A 20,651-nucleotide genomic window follows, 5' to 3' on the forward strand; every position below is an offset into this window, starting at 1 on the left:
CGGCAGAGCAACAAAGAAGCAGACTTGGAAACCCATTTCCCCCTCCTCCCCACACGACCTGCACAGACATCTGCGGAACAATTAGGCCTGCGTATCTGTGCCGACTAAGTGTCCATTCCCTCCCCTTCCACATCCCCTTGCACAAAGGGTTAGGAAATCCATCTCTGGAGCTCTGAGATTTTCTGCTCTTAATTGAATTCATGCGTGCGTGTGTGTGCACTCTGAATGGGAAGCGATGGCTGGGCAGCCCGAGCATCCCGTCCGTCTCGGGGATGGAATATACTCATCAGTGTGGCATGAGCACATTGTTCAGCGCCTATAATGGGAGGTTGTCTTATTCTCATGTAATCTGGCGTAAAAAAGACAATCTGTCCTTTTGTTCCCCTGTACCTCTGAAAGCTGCAAAAAAATAAAATTTGATTTATGTGGAGTCCTTGAGACGCAAGATGTGCTTTTGGAGATAAGCAGGAACAGGTTCGTCCCCCTCTGGGTTTTTGTTAACCTCCGTGTCTTTTGGATTCCAAAATGTCTGGGTCTGCCTTTAGATTAGTGCCATGCGTAACACCCACGGGTTTTCAGCACAGGGCAGATGCTGCCAGTTCCCGGCAGAATTGCAGAGCCAATTGGGATAATGAACTTTCTTGTTGCTTTCAGGAAAGTATCAGCTTCCCACCCTGAAAAGCTTTAGAAATCCATTCCTTTGTTGGGACTCGTGATCCAAACTCTGACTTGTGCATTCGCATCCCAGCCACAGCCCCCTGCCTTGGCTCAGGGAGCCAAAACCCAGCAATACACAAAAGCAGCACCTCCCGTAAGCCCAAGCTCATCCTTCCTGCAACAAGCTGCTGTGGGTAGAGCACTGCTGCTGCTGCAGAAGACAAGGGTAAAAGCCAAACTCAATCAGCATGGGAATTTCTGTCTGCAGAGCTGGAGCCATCCGACACTCCGTCCTGGCAGACACGTCTCTGATACGGCCTCGCTCCTTGCTGTTTCAACCTGGCTCTCAAAAGGGAGGCCTGGTTTTGCCTTCTGGGCTTGGCTGTCCTCTGCTGGCATTCCGGCTGTGACTTTGCGTTGTCTTGCATGGAGGTCGGTGTGTTGGAGTTACAGGACAAGCAGCCTGGGTTCATGGGGACAGGGTGATGTGTGGTGTTCTGTGAGGAGGCACAGGGGCAGCACCAGCCTTAAAGCCCCCCGTGCTTGTGGGGGGACAGGTGTCACTCGCTGTCATTGCTCAGGGTCCTTTGTTATGAAAAAAATATAATGGTAAAGCGTGCCTCTCAGCCTAGGAGTGACATGGATAGAGAACTGGAGATAAGGGGGAATGTGAATGGGATCTGTAAGGAGATGAAACTTTCAATTTACCATTTATCAGGTTTATCTGAGATAAAGCAGCAGCTGTTTAAGCATTAAGTCAAGGGAAAAGACCGAGAACTTTCTGCCCAGGTGTTCCCTCTCTCGTTAAAGCTGTTCCAAAATGCCCTGCTGCTGGCTTTTATTCCCCATAAACTGCTAATATAATTAAAGATTAAGAGATAATCCAGCAATTAGTGACGAATAGTAGGCCCCAAACTTGTTCCTGTTTGACAGACCAGAACGTAATCTGTTTGAATTAGCCTGTTTCACATGTGCCTCCTCACCTTCCCAGCTCTAATCTGAAGTGTCAACACGCCGGGACAGCCACCGCTGCCTCCTGGCGCAGGGCAGTCCCCAGCAGGCTCCCAGCAGTGCCACCGCCCGTCCCGCAGCCGTAGCAGCACCCGGGGCATGCCTGGGGGACACCGACCCTTCTTGGCTTCTGCAGCAGGGCCGGGTGCTCCCATAGCTGTTGGGGCATCGTTCCTTGGGCTCACGCCCTTGGCCGGGCTCTTGCCCTTCAGTCGCGCAGCCCCGGTTTGTGGGAGCTGGGGTCTGTGTTCAAATGCTCCCCAGAAATGCAGCCGCTTGGGGTTGCTTCTGCTTGCCAGGAGCATGGCTCTTCCTGAGCAGGGGCAGGGAGCAAATCCTCCCTGCTGGGAAGGGCTGAGCAGCAGTCCAAAGCCCCTTGCTGTCTGCTGAGGCCGTGCAGATGCGATATGCTCCAGGAGCTTAAGGGATACGGGGGTGGCTTGGGAGCAGCAATGCAGAGGTTCCCTCCCTCCACAGGGTCAAAGGATGAAAAGTTGCCTTACGTTGATGTTTTGTGGACCAGAAGGTGATTCCTCTATCCCAGAGGAAACCCAGGCCCTACTCTAGGACTGTGTGTTGATCCATGGCTGTGTGTTTCAAGGACACCCAAGTGGGGACCTCAGTGGTGTTGGCCGGTTAAGCTCCAAGTTGGCTGGTGCTGGTCCCCTGGCGCCAGGTGAAGAAATGAAAACAACTGTTTTGCTGTTCTCTTCCAAGCTCCGTTACACTTCACAGGCTGTAGTTGTAGCTGTTATTGGCAGTTTGCTGCCGGCTCTGTACAATGTCAGTGTTGGTTAAAATCCTGTCCTCTAATCACTGGCAATGGCTGACTGTACGCCGCACTGTGCAATGCCACACGCTGTTCTCTAATTCGCAGTGTTACTGATGGAAAGCAAATTCCTCCCCCCACCTTCTCCCTCTCCCCTCAGAAATGTGACTCATAAGCAGCCTTTGACTATCAGATCCACTTCGGTATTCTCTCGGCGAGGCTTCGATTACAGCTGATCCGCCACAGATCTGTAGCTGGAGTGAGGTCACTCCCGCCAGAGAAATAAGATCTCCTTTGTCTGTAAGGAAAATGCAACTAACCTTCTACTGTCTCTCCCGCAGGAACAAAAACGGGGACCTGCTCAATTCCCTCTGGGTGTTTTTGTCCTGATTTCTTGTCCACCTCTCGCTCGCAGCACAGGGTACCAATAAGGCTTTCCCGAAACTGAGCCCAGCTGAGACCGCGCATGTCTGTCACTTGCCTAATGCCTCTCTGCCACCTTTAGCTCTTTCTTTGGAGAGGTGGAGTCGCTCTTCATGCTCGAAGACTTTCCATCCGCCACTTGGAGCATTTCTTTCATACTCGCTAAAATTCGGACCTACATGTATATGCTTCCCAGTGTGTGGCCAATGGGTTTCAAGTGCCTTTGCCATCACCTTTATAGCTGGAGTGGGTGCGTGGGAGCGTGTCCGTCCGTGTGCTGGCTGCAGTGCCTTGCTGTGTGTGTTGTGCAGGTGTCTGTGCTCCCAGCACCTGGCCCGGCGCGGGGCTGCCCCGAAGCTCCCTCATGTGAGTACGCCCGGGTCCCCTGGGGCCGGCCCTGCCCCGGGCCAGAGCGGTGCGAGAGTGGCGTGCTCCTGGCCCCGGCACGGAGCGCTGCGTGTGCACGGTGGGGAGTCCTGGCTGACCTCTGTAGTCTTGTCTTGTCGTTTCAGTGGTGTGCGGACAGATGAAGCTTGGCCTGTTTTTACTCTCTGTGTTTTTCCTTGTCTTTTTTTATTCCCTCCTCATCTTCATCGCACTCTGCCATCAAACAAAACAAACTTTCATCTCTCAGATCAGCGAGAAGGTTGGTCCTTTTCACTTCTTATCCATCTACAGTACGCCACGTCAGATGGGACTTTTCCAGTAGGGAGAGGAGAGCCATCCCCCAAAGGGGAGGGGGCCCTGCAGACTCTGGCTCCCTTCCAGGCACGGCCAAAGTGTGCCTGATGAAATCTGCTTACTGTTTGCTGTGACTCTGCTGATGGCATTGATACTTTGCTTGCATGTCTGTGTCGCTTGAGGTATGAAATGTACAGAATGCATTTTGCATGCAAATACCAGCCAAGATGGTTTTATCCAACGGTGGGGTGGGAAGGAGTGCATGCTGCTCTACGTGGGGTCCTCCTCCAGCCTGTGCTAGGTGCCAGTCCAATACCTCTGAACTGCTGCTGCTGCTTGCTGGCCAGAGCTCAGGAGTGGTCTTGGGAAGCAGGGATCAGAGATCTCCAACCCCCTGGTGAGCTGCTAGGGACAGCAGGTACCTCCTGTAGTTTTAATACTTTCTCTACAGTGATCAAGGCTTGGGGCAGCTGGCCATGCTGATGGCACCTTTCCTGTTCCTCAGCTGGCCCCATGCTGGTGGCAGCCACTTCTGTGTGCTGGACAAGGGCCCTTTGCATGAGAAGGGCACAGGCAGGGTTGCCTCCCCTCTCTTCCTTGGGGTTGGGCCTTGATTTCTCTGGCAGGAGAGCAGGGAGCACTGGTGGAGGCCTCAGGTTTTCCTCGGATGGCGCAGGGATGCCCATGGTGGCATGCGCAGGAGCTCCACAAACCCCAGGTCACCCTTTGCCCTGCTCAGAGAGAGCAAACCAGAGGTGACTAAAGGACAGTAGCAAAAGGCAAGTGGCACTTTCAAATTAAATCTAGCTCCAGAGCTCGCTGGAGGCTGCTGTTTTTGGCAGAAGGCCTGAGCTGGTTTCCAGAGCTGACTCCCCCACCAAGCAGCACTGCGCGGGGCAGAGGGATGCTCGCAGTGCCCCTGGGGCCCGGGGCTGCTCCCGGGTGGCACAGGGAAGAGACCCTGGCTCCTCTGCACGTGCCATCAGGCAGCTGCGTGAGTTGATCTTACAATCATCGCTGGAACAAGTTTTAACAAGTTGTCATAGCAGTTGTTCCAGTACAGTGACTTCGCTCCCGTTTCTCTCCCCGGAACGTGCTCTCATTTAGATTGTACTGAGACACGGGGCCCTGGTTGTTTACCCTCTAAAAATAGATTTCATAGAGGATAAAATTACCTGAGCCCAAGACAATGATGGAAAATGAGAACAGGGAAGAAAAGAGACGAAATTAAAGCCGAGGCCCAAAGCTTCCCAGATTTCAGTGAATTTGGAGCACCGCTGTGATGGCTCGGGCACCTCTGGAGAGCAAACCTTTGACAGGGCACTTAAACGTTTTAGCCGCATGGCTTAGCTGAGGGGAGGCAGCTGAGAATGGATATAAGCCAGCGGGAGCGGATAATTTCTCATTCTTTCTGCCGACCCCTCCTCCCCACCCCACCAAAAATACCCACGTATACAAATATTTAATGTGAAGCCAGAAATTAGTTTCTAAATATTCCAATGGGATTTGCCGTGCTTATAATTTGTTTGGCACTGATAATTACATCTTACGTTTTTCCAGCTTTACTTAAAACTGTGTACTGCTCACCCATGCATTTAATTATTGCTCTGTGACTGCTACAAGGTTATTTATTAACGAGTTATTTTATCTTGATACAGTGGATCTTTTCTCTTATTCTCCTCCTTAATGTTGTGTTATTTTCATCAGAGAAATTTCAGAGAGTGAATGCAAATTGCAGAGCTCCACAATCTCGCTCTCCCTTACTTTGCTATTAGTATGTCAGTATGCTGAATGCTGATGTGTCTCCTGTGCTGCACCACTGTAATGATATATCCTCTTTTATATGTGGTTGTCAGCGCAAATAATTAGACCTAAAAGTTATAGCTGAAATATAATCCAAAAATGGCAAGGCCCTGTTTTGGAAATTGTCTATAAAATGTCAGCACTCAAGGATGCATTGGAAGCATAAATAGTACAGCATTGTTTGAGCACAAGATTAGACTGTAAATGCATTTTTTCTGGTTCCAATTTTTCCTCTCCTGCTGTTGATTCTGTCAATAGATTGTGAGACACCAGCAACTGACTTTCCATTTGAAGTCCTCCCTTGAAATGATAGCGCTAGGGAGAGATGAAAGGTGTCTACAGATGAGTAAACCGTGCAGACTGATGAGCGTGTTCGAGGAGAGCTCCTGAACGAGCCCCTTCCAGCTCGGAGGCGGCGGTGCTGAGGAGGGCAGCGGGTTTGGGGCAAGGCAGAAGTGTGCCTAGGGTGAGGAAAGAAGAGGTCCCGCATCGCTGCCGGCTGGAGGGAGGGGTGGTAGCACTGCCGTTTGCCCAGCTGTGCTGCAGCTGAGAGCCAGCAGGGAGAAGCAGACGGGTTTCCCCTGCCCCAGCAGCACCGCAGCGTCTCGGGAGCACGGGCATGTCCCACTGGTGCCATCATGTCGCCAGCAGGGCCTCAGCATGCAAAAGAGGGACTGACAGCACGGGCCTGTGAGCCTTGAACGCTTTTATGCCCAGAGCTTAGAGCCACCACCCCTTGCAGAGAGCAGGAGGGAGGGGGTTCCCGGTTCTCCAGGGGGTAACGTCACCCTCAGAGGGAACCTGAGACCTGAGGACGCAGCCGCTCCTGGTGGAAGGAGCCGGGCAATCGATTGTCGCTCTTTGCTCTCCAGGCAAGGAATGTGCATGTTAATGCATGCTGAATTATTAACGTGATTCAATCTCAACCTGCGGGGCTGTCCTGTTGCCTGCTCCCCTCCTTCCCCCTGGTGGTGCCCCCATCTCCCCACCACCCTTCCTCCCTGTCCTGTGGGATCGGGGCACAGGCTCGGGCTGCGCGGTGCTGCTCACACCCCAGGGTTGCACTTCGCTTCCCAGGGCCCAGTCTCTGAGCAGTGCACAGCACAGAGCCCTTAAAGCTGCCTGGTCTTGGAGTGGACAGCGATGAATCTCATTTTTGACACTCTGCTGGTTTAACTAAACCTCTGAATTCTGCTATTGTCCATCGGAATGATTTTAATATTCACAGTAATTTTCCCTGTGCTGTTCTTGCAAAACCTCCCAACCACCTCCTCAGATCTTTATCCAAAAAGAAGATTGAAAAAAACAAAATTGTGAATTCTTGTCAAGAAAATTATAATAAAAAGGGAAATCTCATTGCTGCAATAAATGAAGAACAACAAAATTTTCTGAAGCAGTTAATGTAGCATCGTGGGCTGTGCTAGCCCATAGATTTGACTTGTAAATTGGGCAGATCTTCTGAAGAGCACTGCTGTTTGAGGGGTTACATTGATTTAAATTATTACCAGGCTCCTATGCTAGAAAAGCAAGAGACTTAAAGCACTGGCTTGAGCCCGAGGAATGTGTTGATGGTGCTCTGCAAGCTGCTGTGAGATCTCTGCCAGCTCTCGCTAATGCTAACTGACAGCAGCTCCCCTTCTCCCTCCGTGCTGGCTGGGACGAGAAGCTGCCACTCATCCCCCCGTGAGGACGGGAGGCTGGTGGAGCCCGTCCTTTCCTCTGCACGTGCTCCTGCCAGGGCTCGTCCAGGCCAGATTGCTCAACAAAAGCCTTGCCCTGACCCTCTCCCACCTCCCAAGGTGAGAGCTGGCCCCGGCTCTGTGCCAACTCCCTGGGCAGGCGCCACTTCTGCAGGACACATCAAGGGGGACAGGGCACCGACGGGGCTCGGCGTGTCCCCAGGAGGGTCCTGAGAGCCAGTGTGGGGTGTGCTGCCTCTGGTCTCACAGGTTTGGGTGCATGCTGGGCTCCGACCCTCCTGCATGGCCTCCATCCTCCGACCTCAGCTCACACCGAGTCACTGCGCGCCGTCCAGCTCGCTGCTCGGCCCCAGCACCGCTTGCTCCCTGACTCCTGTGGCCTCCAGTGCCTGCCGGCCTGTTTGCCTGGTGCATGTGCATGAGCGCTCTGTGCACACCTATGGCTTTGTCCTCCAGGTTTTACTCTTTTTTTATTTATTTATTTATTTTAATGCAATGTGGGTGGGTGGTTTTGGTCCTTGGATGGGGACAGAAGTTGAACAGCTGAAATAATTCGACGCCATATGCATCGGAAAATGAAAGCTGACGTTTAATGAACGGTGCTGGGTTGCTTTGGTTGGAAGTACACCATCATGTTAAACCATTGCCATGTCCATCAGGTTAACTCCGTATTCTCATGACCGCGTAGCGCTTGAGTACACTTTGAGTTCTGTCTCGGTTGGGGAGCGCTGCCCCGTCAGTCAGGTAACGCCTCACTGGCGATCGCTCATGTAGCTATTGATTTCAGATTTAATAATTGATTAAAAGAAACAACCAGCAAGACTTTGGATATAGACATTAAAAAAAAGAAAAGAAAAGCCAGTATCCTTCCCCTGCCTGGTAAGGAGCTAATGAGCCCTGTTTTGTCACCGAGACGACGTGTAGTACACACGCGATGTTGACAGCATTGTCTCATTTATCACGAAGCCTCAGCGCTGTTGTACATGCTGGCGCGGGGGCTTCCGTCTTCAGTCTATTTCTGCAAGCCTGTTGGTTGGGGGATGACTCATCAAAGGGAGCGCTAGGTTTGGTTTGGGGACAGCCAGCTGGGCGAGCAGCACCGCCACCTCCGCGGCTCGCCGGGGGGCAGCGCCCGCGCCGGCCGTGGGGAAGCGGCGGGGCCGGCACAGACCCCAGGCTGGTGATGCCCACGGCGTCTTGTGAGCAGGCCCCGCTCAGGCTCCTGCCCCATATCCGCCTTCCCCAGAGCTCCACCAGCCCCGTTGGAGGGGTGTCAGGGCAGGGAAGGGCTCCTCGGGTGCCAGCCGGGTGAGAGCCACCGATGCTCTGTGCCGCCCTTCCAGTGGAGGAGGCTAGAGCAGGGCAGGGCTGCTGGGCAGGACACATTCGGGCAGTTTCCCTTTTTAACTACAGACTAAAATGAGCTTGCCCAGAGGAGACAAAGATTTACCGAGCACAGTTGTTTCTCTACCCTTGCTTAAATAGGCCCATAACACTAACCCTGAAGAAGGGGCCTCATTTCTCAGTGTCGTTTTCCTGACGGGAATGCATATGGCAGGCAGCTTTAGAGCTTTATTGTAGCTGAGAGTTGCTTACAAATAAGTCTTGAATGAAATACCTAGCGAGGGATTGATATGAAGAGAAGCTGTGCAATGAAATAAGGAGGAATACATCTCCCAAAGTGCTGCCACGAAGGTGGGGAGGGTTCTGCCAGCCCCGCACTCTCCTGTCAAGATGGATATGATCTCACATCTGTCAGGATTAGTTCTCTCCTGCCCAGCAAGGTGATCTGTTCAGGCCCTGACAATGTCATGCAGCTCTGGTGACTATTTTTTTCTGAGCCAATGTAGAACCTGAGTTACATTTTGAAAGGAATTATATTTTATTTAGCAGCGCACGTGTGCTAATTCAGAAGGAAAGCCTTCTGCTGCCCCTGCCCAAACCCTGCGAGGTTTAGGGGACAGGTTGCTTTACTCTAGAGCTAATAAATTGAGCAGGTAATTCTGTTTTGCAGAGCTTCAGTAGGCCCTGCACAGAGAGATTGTGTGACTGGCATTTGTGCATGCTGTCTAATTAGAGGGATGTAATTTAAATGGAGAAACGTTTCATGTTAGTAATATGATTTTAAAAGACTATGTTTGGAGGGAATGGACTGAGCCATTCCTTAATGAGTTCTTCTAATAAGACGCCAGTGGCTAAGGAAGGAGAGAAAAGCGTGCACAATTTGGCAAAGCAGCGAACAGCTTCTGCGCTTCGTTTTATCCGTCCCGAGGGATAGAAAGGCAAAGCTGTTGAAGCCCCCTCGCGTCCCCCTGCAGTGCAACTGAGTGCTCGCTGCTGCTTCTGTCCCCCTACTAGCTGTCTCCTCCTTGTTTCAGTGCGCCGTGTTGCTCCACGATTCTCAATCCCTCCGAGCAACCACGAGGTGATGCCAGGGGGGAGCGTGAACCTGACGTGCGTGGCAGTAGGTGCTCCAATGCCCTACGTGAAGTGGATGGCTGGCGTGGAGGAGCTGACCAAAGAAGATGAGATGCCCGTCGGCAGGAACGTCCTGGAGCTCAACAACATCATGCAGTCCGCCAACTACACCTGCGTGGCCATCTCCTCCCTTGGCATGATTGAAGCCACGGCCCAGATCACTGTCAAAGGTAAGGAGTTATTCTTTGTAGTCCTCCTGCGTGGGTTTCAAAGGTGTAGACCTACCCCAGAGTGTTTTGGGTGCAGCCAACTGACTGCATTCTCCTGTGACTTTTCCACCTTGCAAGGGAAGTTCCCAAACCCACAACCTTTTCTTCTTTTCTTTCCTTACTGCTCTGCCTCTTTCCCTCTCTTCCTGTTCTGTTGCTGTCCTTAAGACGTGCTCCCTGCCGCTGTCTCACAGGTAGCCTTGCCCAAAAGGGAGCGTTACTGCTGATTGCTGACCGCTGGGGATGGGGCAGGTCGCCCAAACAGCTCCCTGCTGGGAGGCTGAACTACGTGCCCTGCCTTTCCCATCGAGGGCCAAGCAGGCTCACACTGTCCCTCTCCTCTTCTCCTTGCAGCTGATTTGTAGCTCGGATTTTCACAGAAATGTCATCCTTGGAGTCTGCCTGGTCTCGCAGGCTGCCTCGTGCACTGTGGCCACCTTTAGCACCAAGCCCCTGCTTGAACAAATCACAGATCTGAGACTTAGCCCCCTCTGACCTGGTGATTAACAGCAAATTCTCCTTTCCCTGGTGCTAGTCAGAGGCTGCTTTTAACCTCAGCCACACACTGCTCCCTTCGCTCACAGTGCCTGCTGCGTGGTGCCTGTTTTCTTACAGAGGAAAGGGGTTGCCTCGGTTGTAGTACCTACCCGAGGGTGTGCAGGAGAAAGGGGCAGGATGGGGAGGTGGTTTGGGTGTGGAGAGGAAGCGGGGGCTGCTCCACTGCACTGATGGGTCCTGGTATTTACCCCCTTGGTCCTGGGAAGGCTCTGCCTCTCTCCCCCTCCTGCTGGCGTGGTGTCCGCTGCCACCCCAGGACTTCAGCCCCTTGCCTTCCTCCTGGTTTCTCTGTCGTGTCTGCACCTTCGCTCTGGATAGCTCAGAAGAACGAAGTACTTGGGAACCTTGATTTTGGGCTGAGCATTTTTCCTATTCCCACCTCATGCACAGCTGCATTACAAGGCACTAATGACTTTAACTAGAGCGGTTCGTAGGAGGTTTAAACTTACTTTAGACTTAAATTCACTCATTGTATTAACGTATTTGTGTACTCTGCAGATCTCTCTCATGCGTACTCTCTTTCTTTGTTCTTTTGGTAAAATGGCAAATCTGGAAATGTTTGCTTGCAGTAGCTACGTTCTCATTAACACTTCAGAGATGTCAGTGTCACAGAGTTCTTGTGTAACAGTTTGTCGTCTGGTTGCAGTTTGACACACCACCCAGTGAAATAGTCGATGTGAAAGTTGGTAATTTCTCTGGCTGTATCCCTCCTGCATGCACTGTAATACTCGCAAGGCATTCCCCCATCAACCCATCTAACAGCACTGTCCATGAACTCCCCGGGGCCTAGGGTGCTGCCTCTGGAAGCAGGGGCGTAGCTCCAGATGACTTGCAGTGCTCCGATTGCTTTACTGTATCCCTTTGTAAATCAGCTGTAAACCTGGCTGCTGGGGCCAGGCCAGCCCAGCCCAGCAAGCACCTTCCCACTGCCAGCTGAACCCCCATGACAGAAACATTCCTGCATCCCCGTTGAATTACCTTTATTTAGCCTGCTGCTGGTAAGTGCGTCAAGCACGTCTAATAACATGATTGCTCTGTTTATCCTTCCATTAAGAACCACTTCAAGCAATATATGGTAATATAAAAATGCATGTTCTAGAGTATGAAATGATTTCTGCCTTTTAAAGAAGAATGTTAATGGGAGGTGGCAGCTCCATTTTTATCCCCGTGCACATTGCAGGGTTTGAGCTGACTGAATTATTTAAATCGCACCTCTCTGCCTTCCAATTGCAGCGCTGCCAAAACCTCCAACGGAGCCATTAGTGACTGAAACGACAGCTACCAGTGTGACCCTCACCTGGGATTCGGGCAACTCCGACCCCATTTCGTATTACGTCATCCAGTACAAGTCCAAGTCCTTGGAGGGTCAGTTCCAGGAGGTGGACGGTGTGGCAACGACCCGCTATAGCATAGGTGGGCTCAGCCCCTTCTCGGAGTACGAGTTCCGGGTGATTGCAGTCAATAACATTGGCAGGGGTCCCCCCAGCGAGCTGGTGGAGGCCCGGACAGGAGAGCAGGCTCCTTCAAGCCCCCCCCTCAAAGTCCAGGCGCGGATGCTGAGCGCCAGCACTATGCTGGTCCAGTGGGAGCAGCCGGAGGAGCCGAACGGACAGATCCGAGGGTACCGCGTTTACTACACCACCGACCCGCATCTGCCTTTGAGCATGTGGCAGAAGCACAACACCGACGACAGCCATCTCACCACCGTGGGGAGCCTCATCACAGGGACCACATACAGCATCCGTGTCCTGGCCTTCACTTCGGTGGGCGACGGGCCCCCCTCGGACATCATCCAGGTCAAAACGCAGCAAGGGGGTACGTATGGAGTGAGGTGCCGTGCCCCCGTGCCCTGCCCCAGTGGTGTGCAGCTCAGCTGTGTGTCTGCTCTGCACCAGGTGTCAAAGCTGCACTTGGTGCTCAAATGATGGCGTGTCCAAGTGGTATCCCGGCCCCGCAGCCGGCAGATTTAAGCTGTCGGCTTGCACCAGGGAACTAGGATTGATCTCTGTGCAAGTAACGCAGCCCGCTGTTTTGTCTGGGCTGTGATGGCTAAAAATGTGACACAAGGCCCTGGATTTGTACGTTGGCACCTATGCAGCCTTGCCAGGGTTTGAGTACACGCGTGGAAGTAAGGAGCTGTGATGTAGTCGGGGTCTGGAAGTAAGTATGAGTCCCATAATCACCTGCTGGGTCTCAGCTGTGCTTGCTTGCTGGCCAGGATATTCCAAGAGCCCTGTACTGGTGAGAGGGAAGAAGGGAGGGTCCAGAAGGAGGGCATGAGGATCCTCCCAAGGTGAAGCATGGACTCTGCTAAGCCATGAGACTCTTCTCCCTGCATCTGCCTCCTGGCACTAACCATGTGTTTGGTCCTCAGTTCCTGCCCAGCCAGCTGACTTCCAGGCAGAGGCAGAGTCTGACACCCGCATCCTGCTGACCTGGCTGCCCGCCTCTCAGGAACGCATTACCAAATACGAGCTGCTCTACTGGGAAGGAGAGGATGGCGTTCAGGTGAGTACCTCTGCTTCAGCAGCACTTAGAGCCAGACATTCAGCAGCTTGAGAAGGGGCTCTGCTTGAGCTGGGCTGACAACAGGACTCTTCCTTCACCATGTTCCTTCTGTCCCACGGGCGTGTGATGGGGTCCAGCAGTCTCGGTCTGGCTCCTGTGTAAGTGACCTCAGCAGTGAGTGTTGATTCCCAGCAAGGTAGCTGGTAATAGCTTGGGACTGGAAGGGCTCCAGAATGCAATGGCACCATCCCTGATGCATCTGTACTGCTGGTGTCTTTAAATACGTCCACATGGGTCTGAAATGGCCTTCAAAATCTGCCTGTAGCTCCTAGACTCTCCAGAGCACTTCAGGAGCAGATTGAGGCTGGCCTAGAGAGAGCCCTTCCACATTTACTGCCAGATCACTAGAAGTTCAGCTCTGTGCATATCAAAATTAGCACTGACATCAGGGCACCACAGTGAGCATTGTGCTGTGGCAGCATCGCAGTGTCACATAGTCCTCTCCTCCCCCTGGGTTTTATAATGGCATGAAAGCTACCAAAAATAAGTGTCTGCCAAGTGAAGTGTCAGCAAAACCAGCCTTCAGTCAGCGCTGTTCAGGTGCGTTGGAGGTCTTGACTGCTTGGGGATGAGGGCTTCACTATTTCACAGGCAAACACCACGTGTTGGGAGGAATGTTGGAGCTGAGCACCAGCTTTTCTCTCTTCTCCAACTACACCAAATAACTTGTGTTTCCCTTCATTTGCCAGCAAAAGGTGGAGTTTGACCCAACCTCGTCATACGCTGTGGAAGGTCTCAAACCAGACACGCTGTATAAGTTCCGGCTGGGTGCCCGCTCTGAGCTGGGGGTAGGAGTCTACACCCCCACCATCGAAGCCAGAACTGCCCAATCCAGTAAGTGTTTGACACTGCCCTACTGAAGGCAAAGCAAAAGCAGTCCAGTTCCCATCACCTGGGCACGGAGCAGCTCGGTGCCTCTGCCCTTGGGTGACCGCCGGCGTGTAGTTTGCTAACGGGCGTAATGGGGAAAGTCAGCTGAGATTTTGGATCAGGGCTCTTTGGCAGAGGGGGTGCACCCAAGTGGTAAGTTCTTTCGTTATGTCCCTTTGATCATGCTGTCTTTCCCTAAGGGTAGGTTCATAAAAACTGATGGAGGAGTGAAACAGACTGGGAAATTGCTTTGGAGAGATTGATTTGAGTGGGTTTGTGCATCTCTATGAATTTACTCCCATGCAGACGAGCTGTCTGGATGGGCAGCGTATGGGTGTTCGCCTGGCTCTAAATGTGACTGTCTCCAAGCCATTGGATTTTCACCCCTTCACTCCCCATTCCAGCAGCCTTGCATCTCCAGGAGCCCTTCCCTGGTCCATACACTTGGTTGCAAGGTGAGGCATCTTTTGAGGCCAGATGTGCCCGTGGCTGTCGGGTAGCTGGAGGAGTGAGCTTGGGAGAATGGCTGTTTGGGTTGTGTGAGCAAGCCAGGCTGCTGCTTCTGAGGCTGCAGCGCTGGGGGAAACCAGAACAAGCTGCAGCAGAGTTAATAGGGAGGCTAGATAACGAAGTGACCCAGGCAATATCACTTTCATCCTCACTCTGCCCCATGTGATCACAGAGCTGGAGTTCGCATTGCTCTGGTTGGCAGCTCAAAGAGCTGCGCATAAGCAGATTAGGGCTATCAAAGGGCCTGCGATAAGCTCGTTTTCACTAACGATTTTTGGGCTTGCTATTATGCAAAGAGCATTAAAAAGGGGAAAAAAGACATTTCCGTTTTCACCGTCTGTCTGGGATTTACTAGCCATGTGGGGTGAGCAGTTGGCAAAGGCAGCCAGCCTTCCCTGCAGGGAGGGCGCTGGCATGCACAGCAGCAGCGAGCCTGAGACGGCCATTAGAAAGGGAGCTCGGGCAGGGAAGAGCAGCTCTGCTCACTACTGGAACGACCTTCTCTTTGAGGGAAACTCAGCTTCATTACCATATCAGTCGCAAGGATTCCTGCACCCTGTTAAGTGAGCTAATGGTGCCTCGGTGCTGCGAGATAGACAGGTATGAAAAAGGAGAGCGGTTCGGATCAAGCAGTTATAAATGCTTGAACATTGAGAACAAGTTCAGAGCAGGGGGATTTGTATACCTGTTTCAGAGGTTTTGTATTGATAGGCAAAGGCTGAAGCAACTCCTCTGCCTCTCAATTTCATCAGTGGGTGCTCATATCCTTGAACACAGTTAATCAAAGACAGCCTTGTGTGTAAATGAGTCCTCCAGGCTCACAACAGTCCAACTAAGAGCAGCCTTTGCTTTGTGGACATCTTTCCACGTCCTGCTCCATGTGCTGGCTGCTCACAGGAGATCTCAGACTGGTCGGTTTCTAAGGTTGTCACTTCACTGGACAGTGGAGCAGTAGCTTCTGACATCTGTTCAGGAAGAGAGATGGGGACAGGCTGGAAAAGATTCAGCCCAAAGCCACAGGAATAACTTGGTTTGTCCAGTAAAACACTGATGTACCTCAGAGTTCTTCAGTTTATCCAAAAAGCAGCTGGGTCATGGCTTATAGGCCCCTACTTGAGAAGCTTTCTAATGGCACTCTTTATTCTCCAAGAAAAGTGCTTGACAGTTACTCCTGGGCTATTCAGTGAGGCTGACACACCGCAGGTTGAGGAGTCCCAGGGCAGGGTGGATTCTTACATCCTGGGGGTCTCAAAGTCAAACAGGTCTTTCGAAAAGCTTTGCTCTAGCTCAGCAGAAGTTGTGTGCACAACAAATGACTTCCAGGTAGAAATTCTTTGGTCTGCACTTAACACCACCTTGTGTTAGATGGTTGGATTGGTCCCCTGTGACCTTAAAACTTATTAATCTGGGAAGACTGTTGCTCCCAGCTACAAATTGGCCTCCTTCCTGCGCTCTTCCATCTGGCTGTGCTGAGAAAGGCTGTTAGATCTCAGAGGATGACATGTTCAGGTGGGGCACGAACCACAGGAGCAGACAGACTCCTGCTTTCCAAAGAGCCTGTCTTCAGGCTCTGTTCCTGGCCCTGACAAGCCAGACAGGGGTAAGGCAGGAGGCACATCCTTGATAATGAGTCACTAATGGGCTGGAGGGAGGTGTCTGCATTGCTGCTGCTGGCTCTTCTCATGGCATCCCTGCTTAGGAGCAGTGGGGGTGTTTGTCCAGGAAGGCCAGAGGGGTGCAGAGCCCCTTCACACCCTCCCACCTGCCTCCTGGGCCATCTTTCCTGCTAAGCTGCTTGCTTAGCTGCTGGGCACCCTGCAAAAAGTACGAGCACGGCTGCTCCGAGGGGCTGAGGAGCACGGGGGAGTTCTCCAGGAGCCTGCAGCACCTCAGGCAGTCAGCGTGCTGCAGGAGGGGAGCGGCAGCAGCTCCGTGCCCACCAGGCCTCACCATTAACATGCTGTTCTCGCTTCAAGCCTGAAGGTGGATTTGAGGCTGCCTGTTCCCCAGCACGAGCAGTAGGTGGGCTGGAGGGGTGCACAGGGCTGGGGGGAGGCTGGATGGAGCAGCTCGGAGAAGGCAGTGCTTGCACCGTGTGCCTGTGGGTGCCACCCAGCCTGCTCTCTGCTGACCCCAGCAGGGCCACCTTCACTCCTTATACATTTTAAGTTGATCCTGCTTATGTTACCAAGTTTTATTTTGCTTTCTTTAAGTGTTTATCTGAGTTTGTGCCTTGTACATCATGTGTGTGACTCTTACCCAGTCAACAGCCAGCGTTTGACCTGCCCGTGCTGCCAGCCAAAATTTTGGAGAAGGAGCTCACTGCTGCATCCTGAAGGGTGCTGTGGAGGCCCAAAGCCAGAGCAAGTCTCTGCTGTGAGAGGCTTCTCTATAGATAATGGCAAAGGAAAGGCTTGCCAAGCTTCTTACATCTCACCTGTCCCCTCTGAGGGATGCCACCAGGCTCTGTCTTATTCTTTCCCTGAATTCACTCTTGCTGTTGCTTTGGTGCTGTATCTTCCTACTCTCTTCCCTGCCACTTCTCTACTTGATTAACCAGAAGTGTGTGAGGATTCGTTTTCTACCCCCACTCCCTTCCAGTACACCAGCTGGCAGGGCCGTTTCCGCTCTGCCTGCCTCAGGAAGACAACTGCCTGCTTCCACACATGGCTTTGGCTTCTCTTTCCTCCAGCACAGCCCATAGCCACAGCCCAGCTCTGCCCAGGCACCAGCTCTGCCCACTCTCCGTCCATCTTCCCTCTTCCCAGGCTCCATGGATGGGTCCCAGTCCCTGAGCACAGAAGCGGGCACTGAGGGTTATGAGCAGCCTGCAGCTGCCTCTGCAAGCGGGCGGCTCTTGTTCCCAGCAAGCAGAGGTCACTGGTGGCATTGGAGGTCCGGTTGTCTCCAGCTTGGCCAGATCTTCTTCCACTGCCATCCCATGCCCAGCACACTGAGGCGCAATTGTTGGGTGTTCTAATTAGCTAAGCTCCCTGCTGCTGTCCGGGGTGATGCAGGTTGTGTTCTCCTGTGAGCAGACAGGCCAGACTGTCCCTGTGCCCCCGAAAGGTGAGCTCAGGTGCACTGATGGCTTCAAGGACTGCAGCATGGGGAGAAGCACCAGCTTCTCCTCCTGCATTTCTGGATTTCTGGGTGCAGTGAAAAGGGGAAAGCAGCCCTTCAACCACCATGGCAAAGCAAGATGCCTTATGTACTCCCTTATTGCTTGGCCAGATGTCTTCTTAGCCTTACAACTGTGTGTGCTTTTTTGATGGTGGTGCCCTGCCCTCTCTGCTTAGGGCTCTTGCTTTCTTTCCATGCAAGCACCCAGGGATGCACCCAACTCCCTTGTCCCTTCCACAACCACATGGGCTCCTTCCCTTCTTTTGGCTTCTGCCCTCATGATAGACACATGAGCACATCTCCCCTCCTCTTGAGTGCCGCCTGCGGCAGCAAGGTGCAGCCTGGACAACACAAACCCCTCTGCAGGGGTCTCTGTTACTGGAGGCCCTGTGACATCTCCGTAGCATCCCAGGCCAAACGAGGGGGCTGCTGCTCCTGTGACAGGGCTCCCATGCTGCCAGGGCACTGGGTGGAACAGAGCATCCCTAGGGCACTTGCCCAGGTCGGTGCCTTTTCCAGCCTTACAGAGCTATTGTCCTGCTGCAAGATTGCCACAGCCCTCAGTCATCTCTCCTTTCCTGCTCCCTCTCGTTTCCCAGATTTGTTTCACTTCTTTTTCCCAGCAATGCTGTGTGGACAGGACCGGTCCTCATCCACTGCCCAAATGCTCTTCCTCCCCTGTGGTCAGTTAGCACTGCTGGGGCTTAGAAGCTGCCTCAAACTGCAGGTGGTTTTTCACCTGGGAGGGATCAAGACCTGCCTACCTTCTCCAGCAAGCTGCCGAGGCAGGTAGCCAGTTTGGGAGGCACGAAGCAGCCAGTCGCAGGTACGAGGCACCCGTGCAGAGCAGCACACCCGTGCTACCTCCTGGTTGTGCCCGGCGCCTGGCTCCCTCCTGGGTGAGCTGCTGCTCGCTGCTGACAGTCGGGATTTCAAACTCTGCCTGGGCACACCCCAGCCAGCCTCAGCCACCTGCCTTCCCTGCCCTCTGTTGTTTCCTTCACTTGTCTGGGAGCGGGCTTTTGTGCAGTCTGGTGTGTGAGCTTCTCCTTCTGCCATTCCTGCCTTCTGTAGCTTCCTGCCTCTTCTGGCTTCCATCTGCTTCAGATCCTCACTGAGAGCATCTCCCTTCTCCTTACCAGTCTCTCTCTCTCCCTTTACTCCCATTTGCTGTTTGTAAAGTCAGTGTCCAGAACTGCACTGGGAGAAGCTGTTCCCTGATGCAGAAGAGCATTTCTGGCCCCATGCTGTTCATCGGGCCTTCAAATACAAATTGCCCCAGTGCCATCTTTGGTGACCCCCAAGGAAGGCAGGCAGACATCCAGGAAGCTACTGGCTGCATTTTGTGCATCCGTTCGGTGCTCAGTTGGCTGGGTAAAAGTTCCCTGTGCATTTTGGTTTGTCCTTCCACTCATTTCCCTTCATCTCCCCACTTCCTTCATTTATTTATCCCCAGCCCCCTCCGCCCCACCCCAAGAAGTCGAGTGTGTAAGCACCAGCTCCACCACCATCCGGGTAAGTTGGGTGCCGCCGCCTGCCCAGAGCCGCAATGGGGTCATCACCCAGTACTCCATTGCCTACCAGGCAGTGGAAGGAGATGACAGCACCAAGCATGTGGTGGATGGCATTGGACGGGAGCACTCCAGCTGGGAGATCAAGGACCTGGAGAAATGGACCGAGTACAAGGTGTGGGTAAGGGCTCACACCGATGTGGGGCCAGGACCGGAGAGCATCCCCGTGCACGTGCGCACTGACGAGGATGGTAGGTGTTACCGAACTGCTCCCTCAGCTGCCCCGGGGTGACCAGTGCTGCCCTAAATGAGGTGTTTGCAGAGGGGAGAGGGAGTGGGGATGTGATCCCTGGCAGTGCTGCCTCGAGCAGTGCTTTGGTCGGCTGCTTCAGGCAGCAGGTGAAGGCGTCACGGTGCTTTGGCTTTCCGGTGCTGTATGGTGGTGAGTTCCCTTTTCCTAAAGGCAACGTGAGCTCTGCCAGCCAAAGGCTTCTCGCATTGTGAGAGCAGGACTTAAAGTTTACTTGTTGACCTGAAATCCAGCAAACTAAGAAGGAGAAATGAAATCCATTTGAAACTTGTAGATATCGCAGGAAAGCTGCTTCCCGCCCCGGCTTCCAGGCAAGCCACAGCTTATATAAATCTGCTCTTCCGCTCAAGAGTCAGAATATCGCATGTACAGAGCACTTTACTGGAAACGACAGCTTTAAAGAGAAATTGCTTTGTATTAGCAGGGCTGTCAGTTATGTCATCATGACTTAAGCCATTTCCTTTGAAAGTGCCAGAGCTCAGGGTGACAGTAGGAACTTCCATGGCTTCACGCTGACCCCAGAAGCTGCAGATTTAATGGGAGGAGAAAGAGGCGCACCATCCAGGCAAAGAAAGGATGATCTCTGCATTGCCCAGGCAGTAGCAAATTGAAACCAGACGTGTTACGGTTCCCCTAAATGGACTGCCACTGTCCCCCTTGTCTCAGTGGCTCTGGAAGCGGTGTCTGGGAATGCTGGCTGACGGCATGCCTGGGCTGGCAAACACATCTGTGTGTCTCCTGCTGCCTGCATTGTTTGCTTCAGCTCTCCTTCTGCAGACTTGTAGCCCAGGGGAAGCTGCTACCCCAGAAATGTCGCAGCAAGCGCTCTCAGTTTTTGGGCACTGGGGTTGGACGTTCCAGCTCAGCTGTCAGGAGTGATTTCACATCCCTCTGCCATGCTGATGCTCAATAGGTAGCCACGCTAAAGGAATGAGAAATGCTAAACTGCCGTCTGAAAACAAATTGAACTTGCCCTCTTGGGTCTGGGATGCAGCGTACGCCTCCCATAACAGGGCGACTTCCCCTCCTGCAGTGGGATGGTGTGCCCTGAAACGCCGGGCTGCTCACACACACAGCTTCGCGTGTCCCCACAGCGTCCCTGCACCATGTCCTGCCACGGCCTCTCACCTTCTCGTGGCAGCAGAGCTTGACACACAGCTTCCCTGTGGTTTTCAGGGAGGATCTTGCTTTTTGCTCGGGCTCCTGGCTGTGCGTGGGGGCAGGTGCCTTGCTAGGACAGGAAAACCCTGCGACTTGTCCAAGGTCACTGCGCTAAGTGAGCTGGATTACAGCGTAGGCTGCTCCAGCCGGGAGGAGGTAACTACTCAAGCACAGCCCCCTCCATTCCCGTATCTTGGGCTAGCCTCACAGTGTTAAAATGCTCCATTCCTCCTTTCTCTATTTTATTTAATTACGTACAATTAAGAAGGACATCTGGGGAAAATAATGAATTGCCCTGCGGCTTAAAAA

At 53.0% G+C, this 20,651-nt stretch overlaps 1 protein-coding gene across 14 annotated transcripts in view; it reads left to right on the plus strand.

Moving 5' to 3' along the window:
* PTPRF (protein tyrosine phosphatase receptor type F) overlaps positions 1–20,651 on the plus strand; it is a 364,428-nt gene that overhangs the window by 286,947 nt on the left and 56,830 nt on the right. For 10 of the 14 annotated variants that reach the window (XM_084527751.1, XM_084527753.1, XM_084527745.1 and 7 more), the window contains 5 exons: positions 9,423–9,692; positions 11,523–12,104; positions 12,664–12,797; positions 13,547–13,691; positions 18,817–19,122. In XM_084527751.1, coding sequence (XP_084383877.1) covers positions 9,423–9,692; positions 11,523–12,104; positions 12,664–12,797; positions 13,547–13,691; positions 18,817–19,122 — 1,437 coding nt within the window. The remainder of the gene's footprint in view (positions 1–9,422; positions 9,693–11,522; positions 12,105–12,663; positions 12,798–13,546; positions 13,692–18,816; positions 19,123–20,651) is intronic. The other 4 variants (XM_084527758.1, XM_084527748.1, XM_084527749.1 and 1 more) reach the window with 1 other exon arrangement.

Source organism: Aythya ferina (assembly GCF_964211825.1).
Source record: "Aythya ferina genome assembly, chromosome: 8".
Classification (NCBI taxonomy): Eukaryota; Metazoa; Chordata; class Aves; order Anseriformes; family Anatidae; genus Aythya; species Aythya ferina.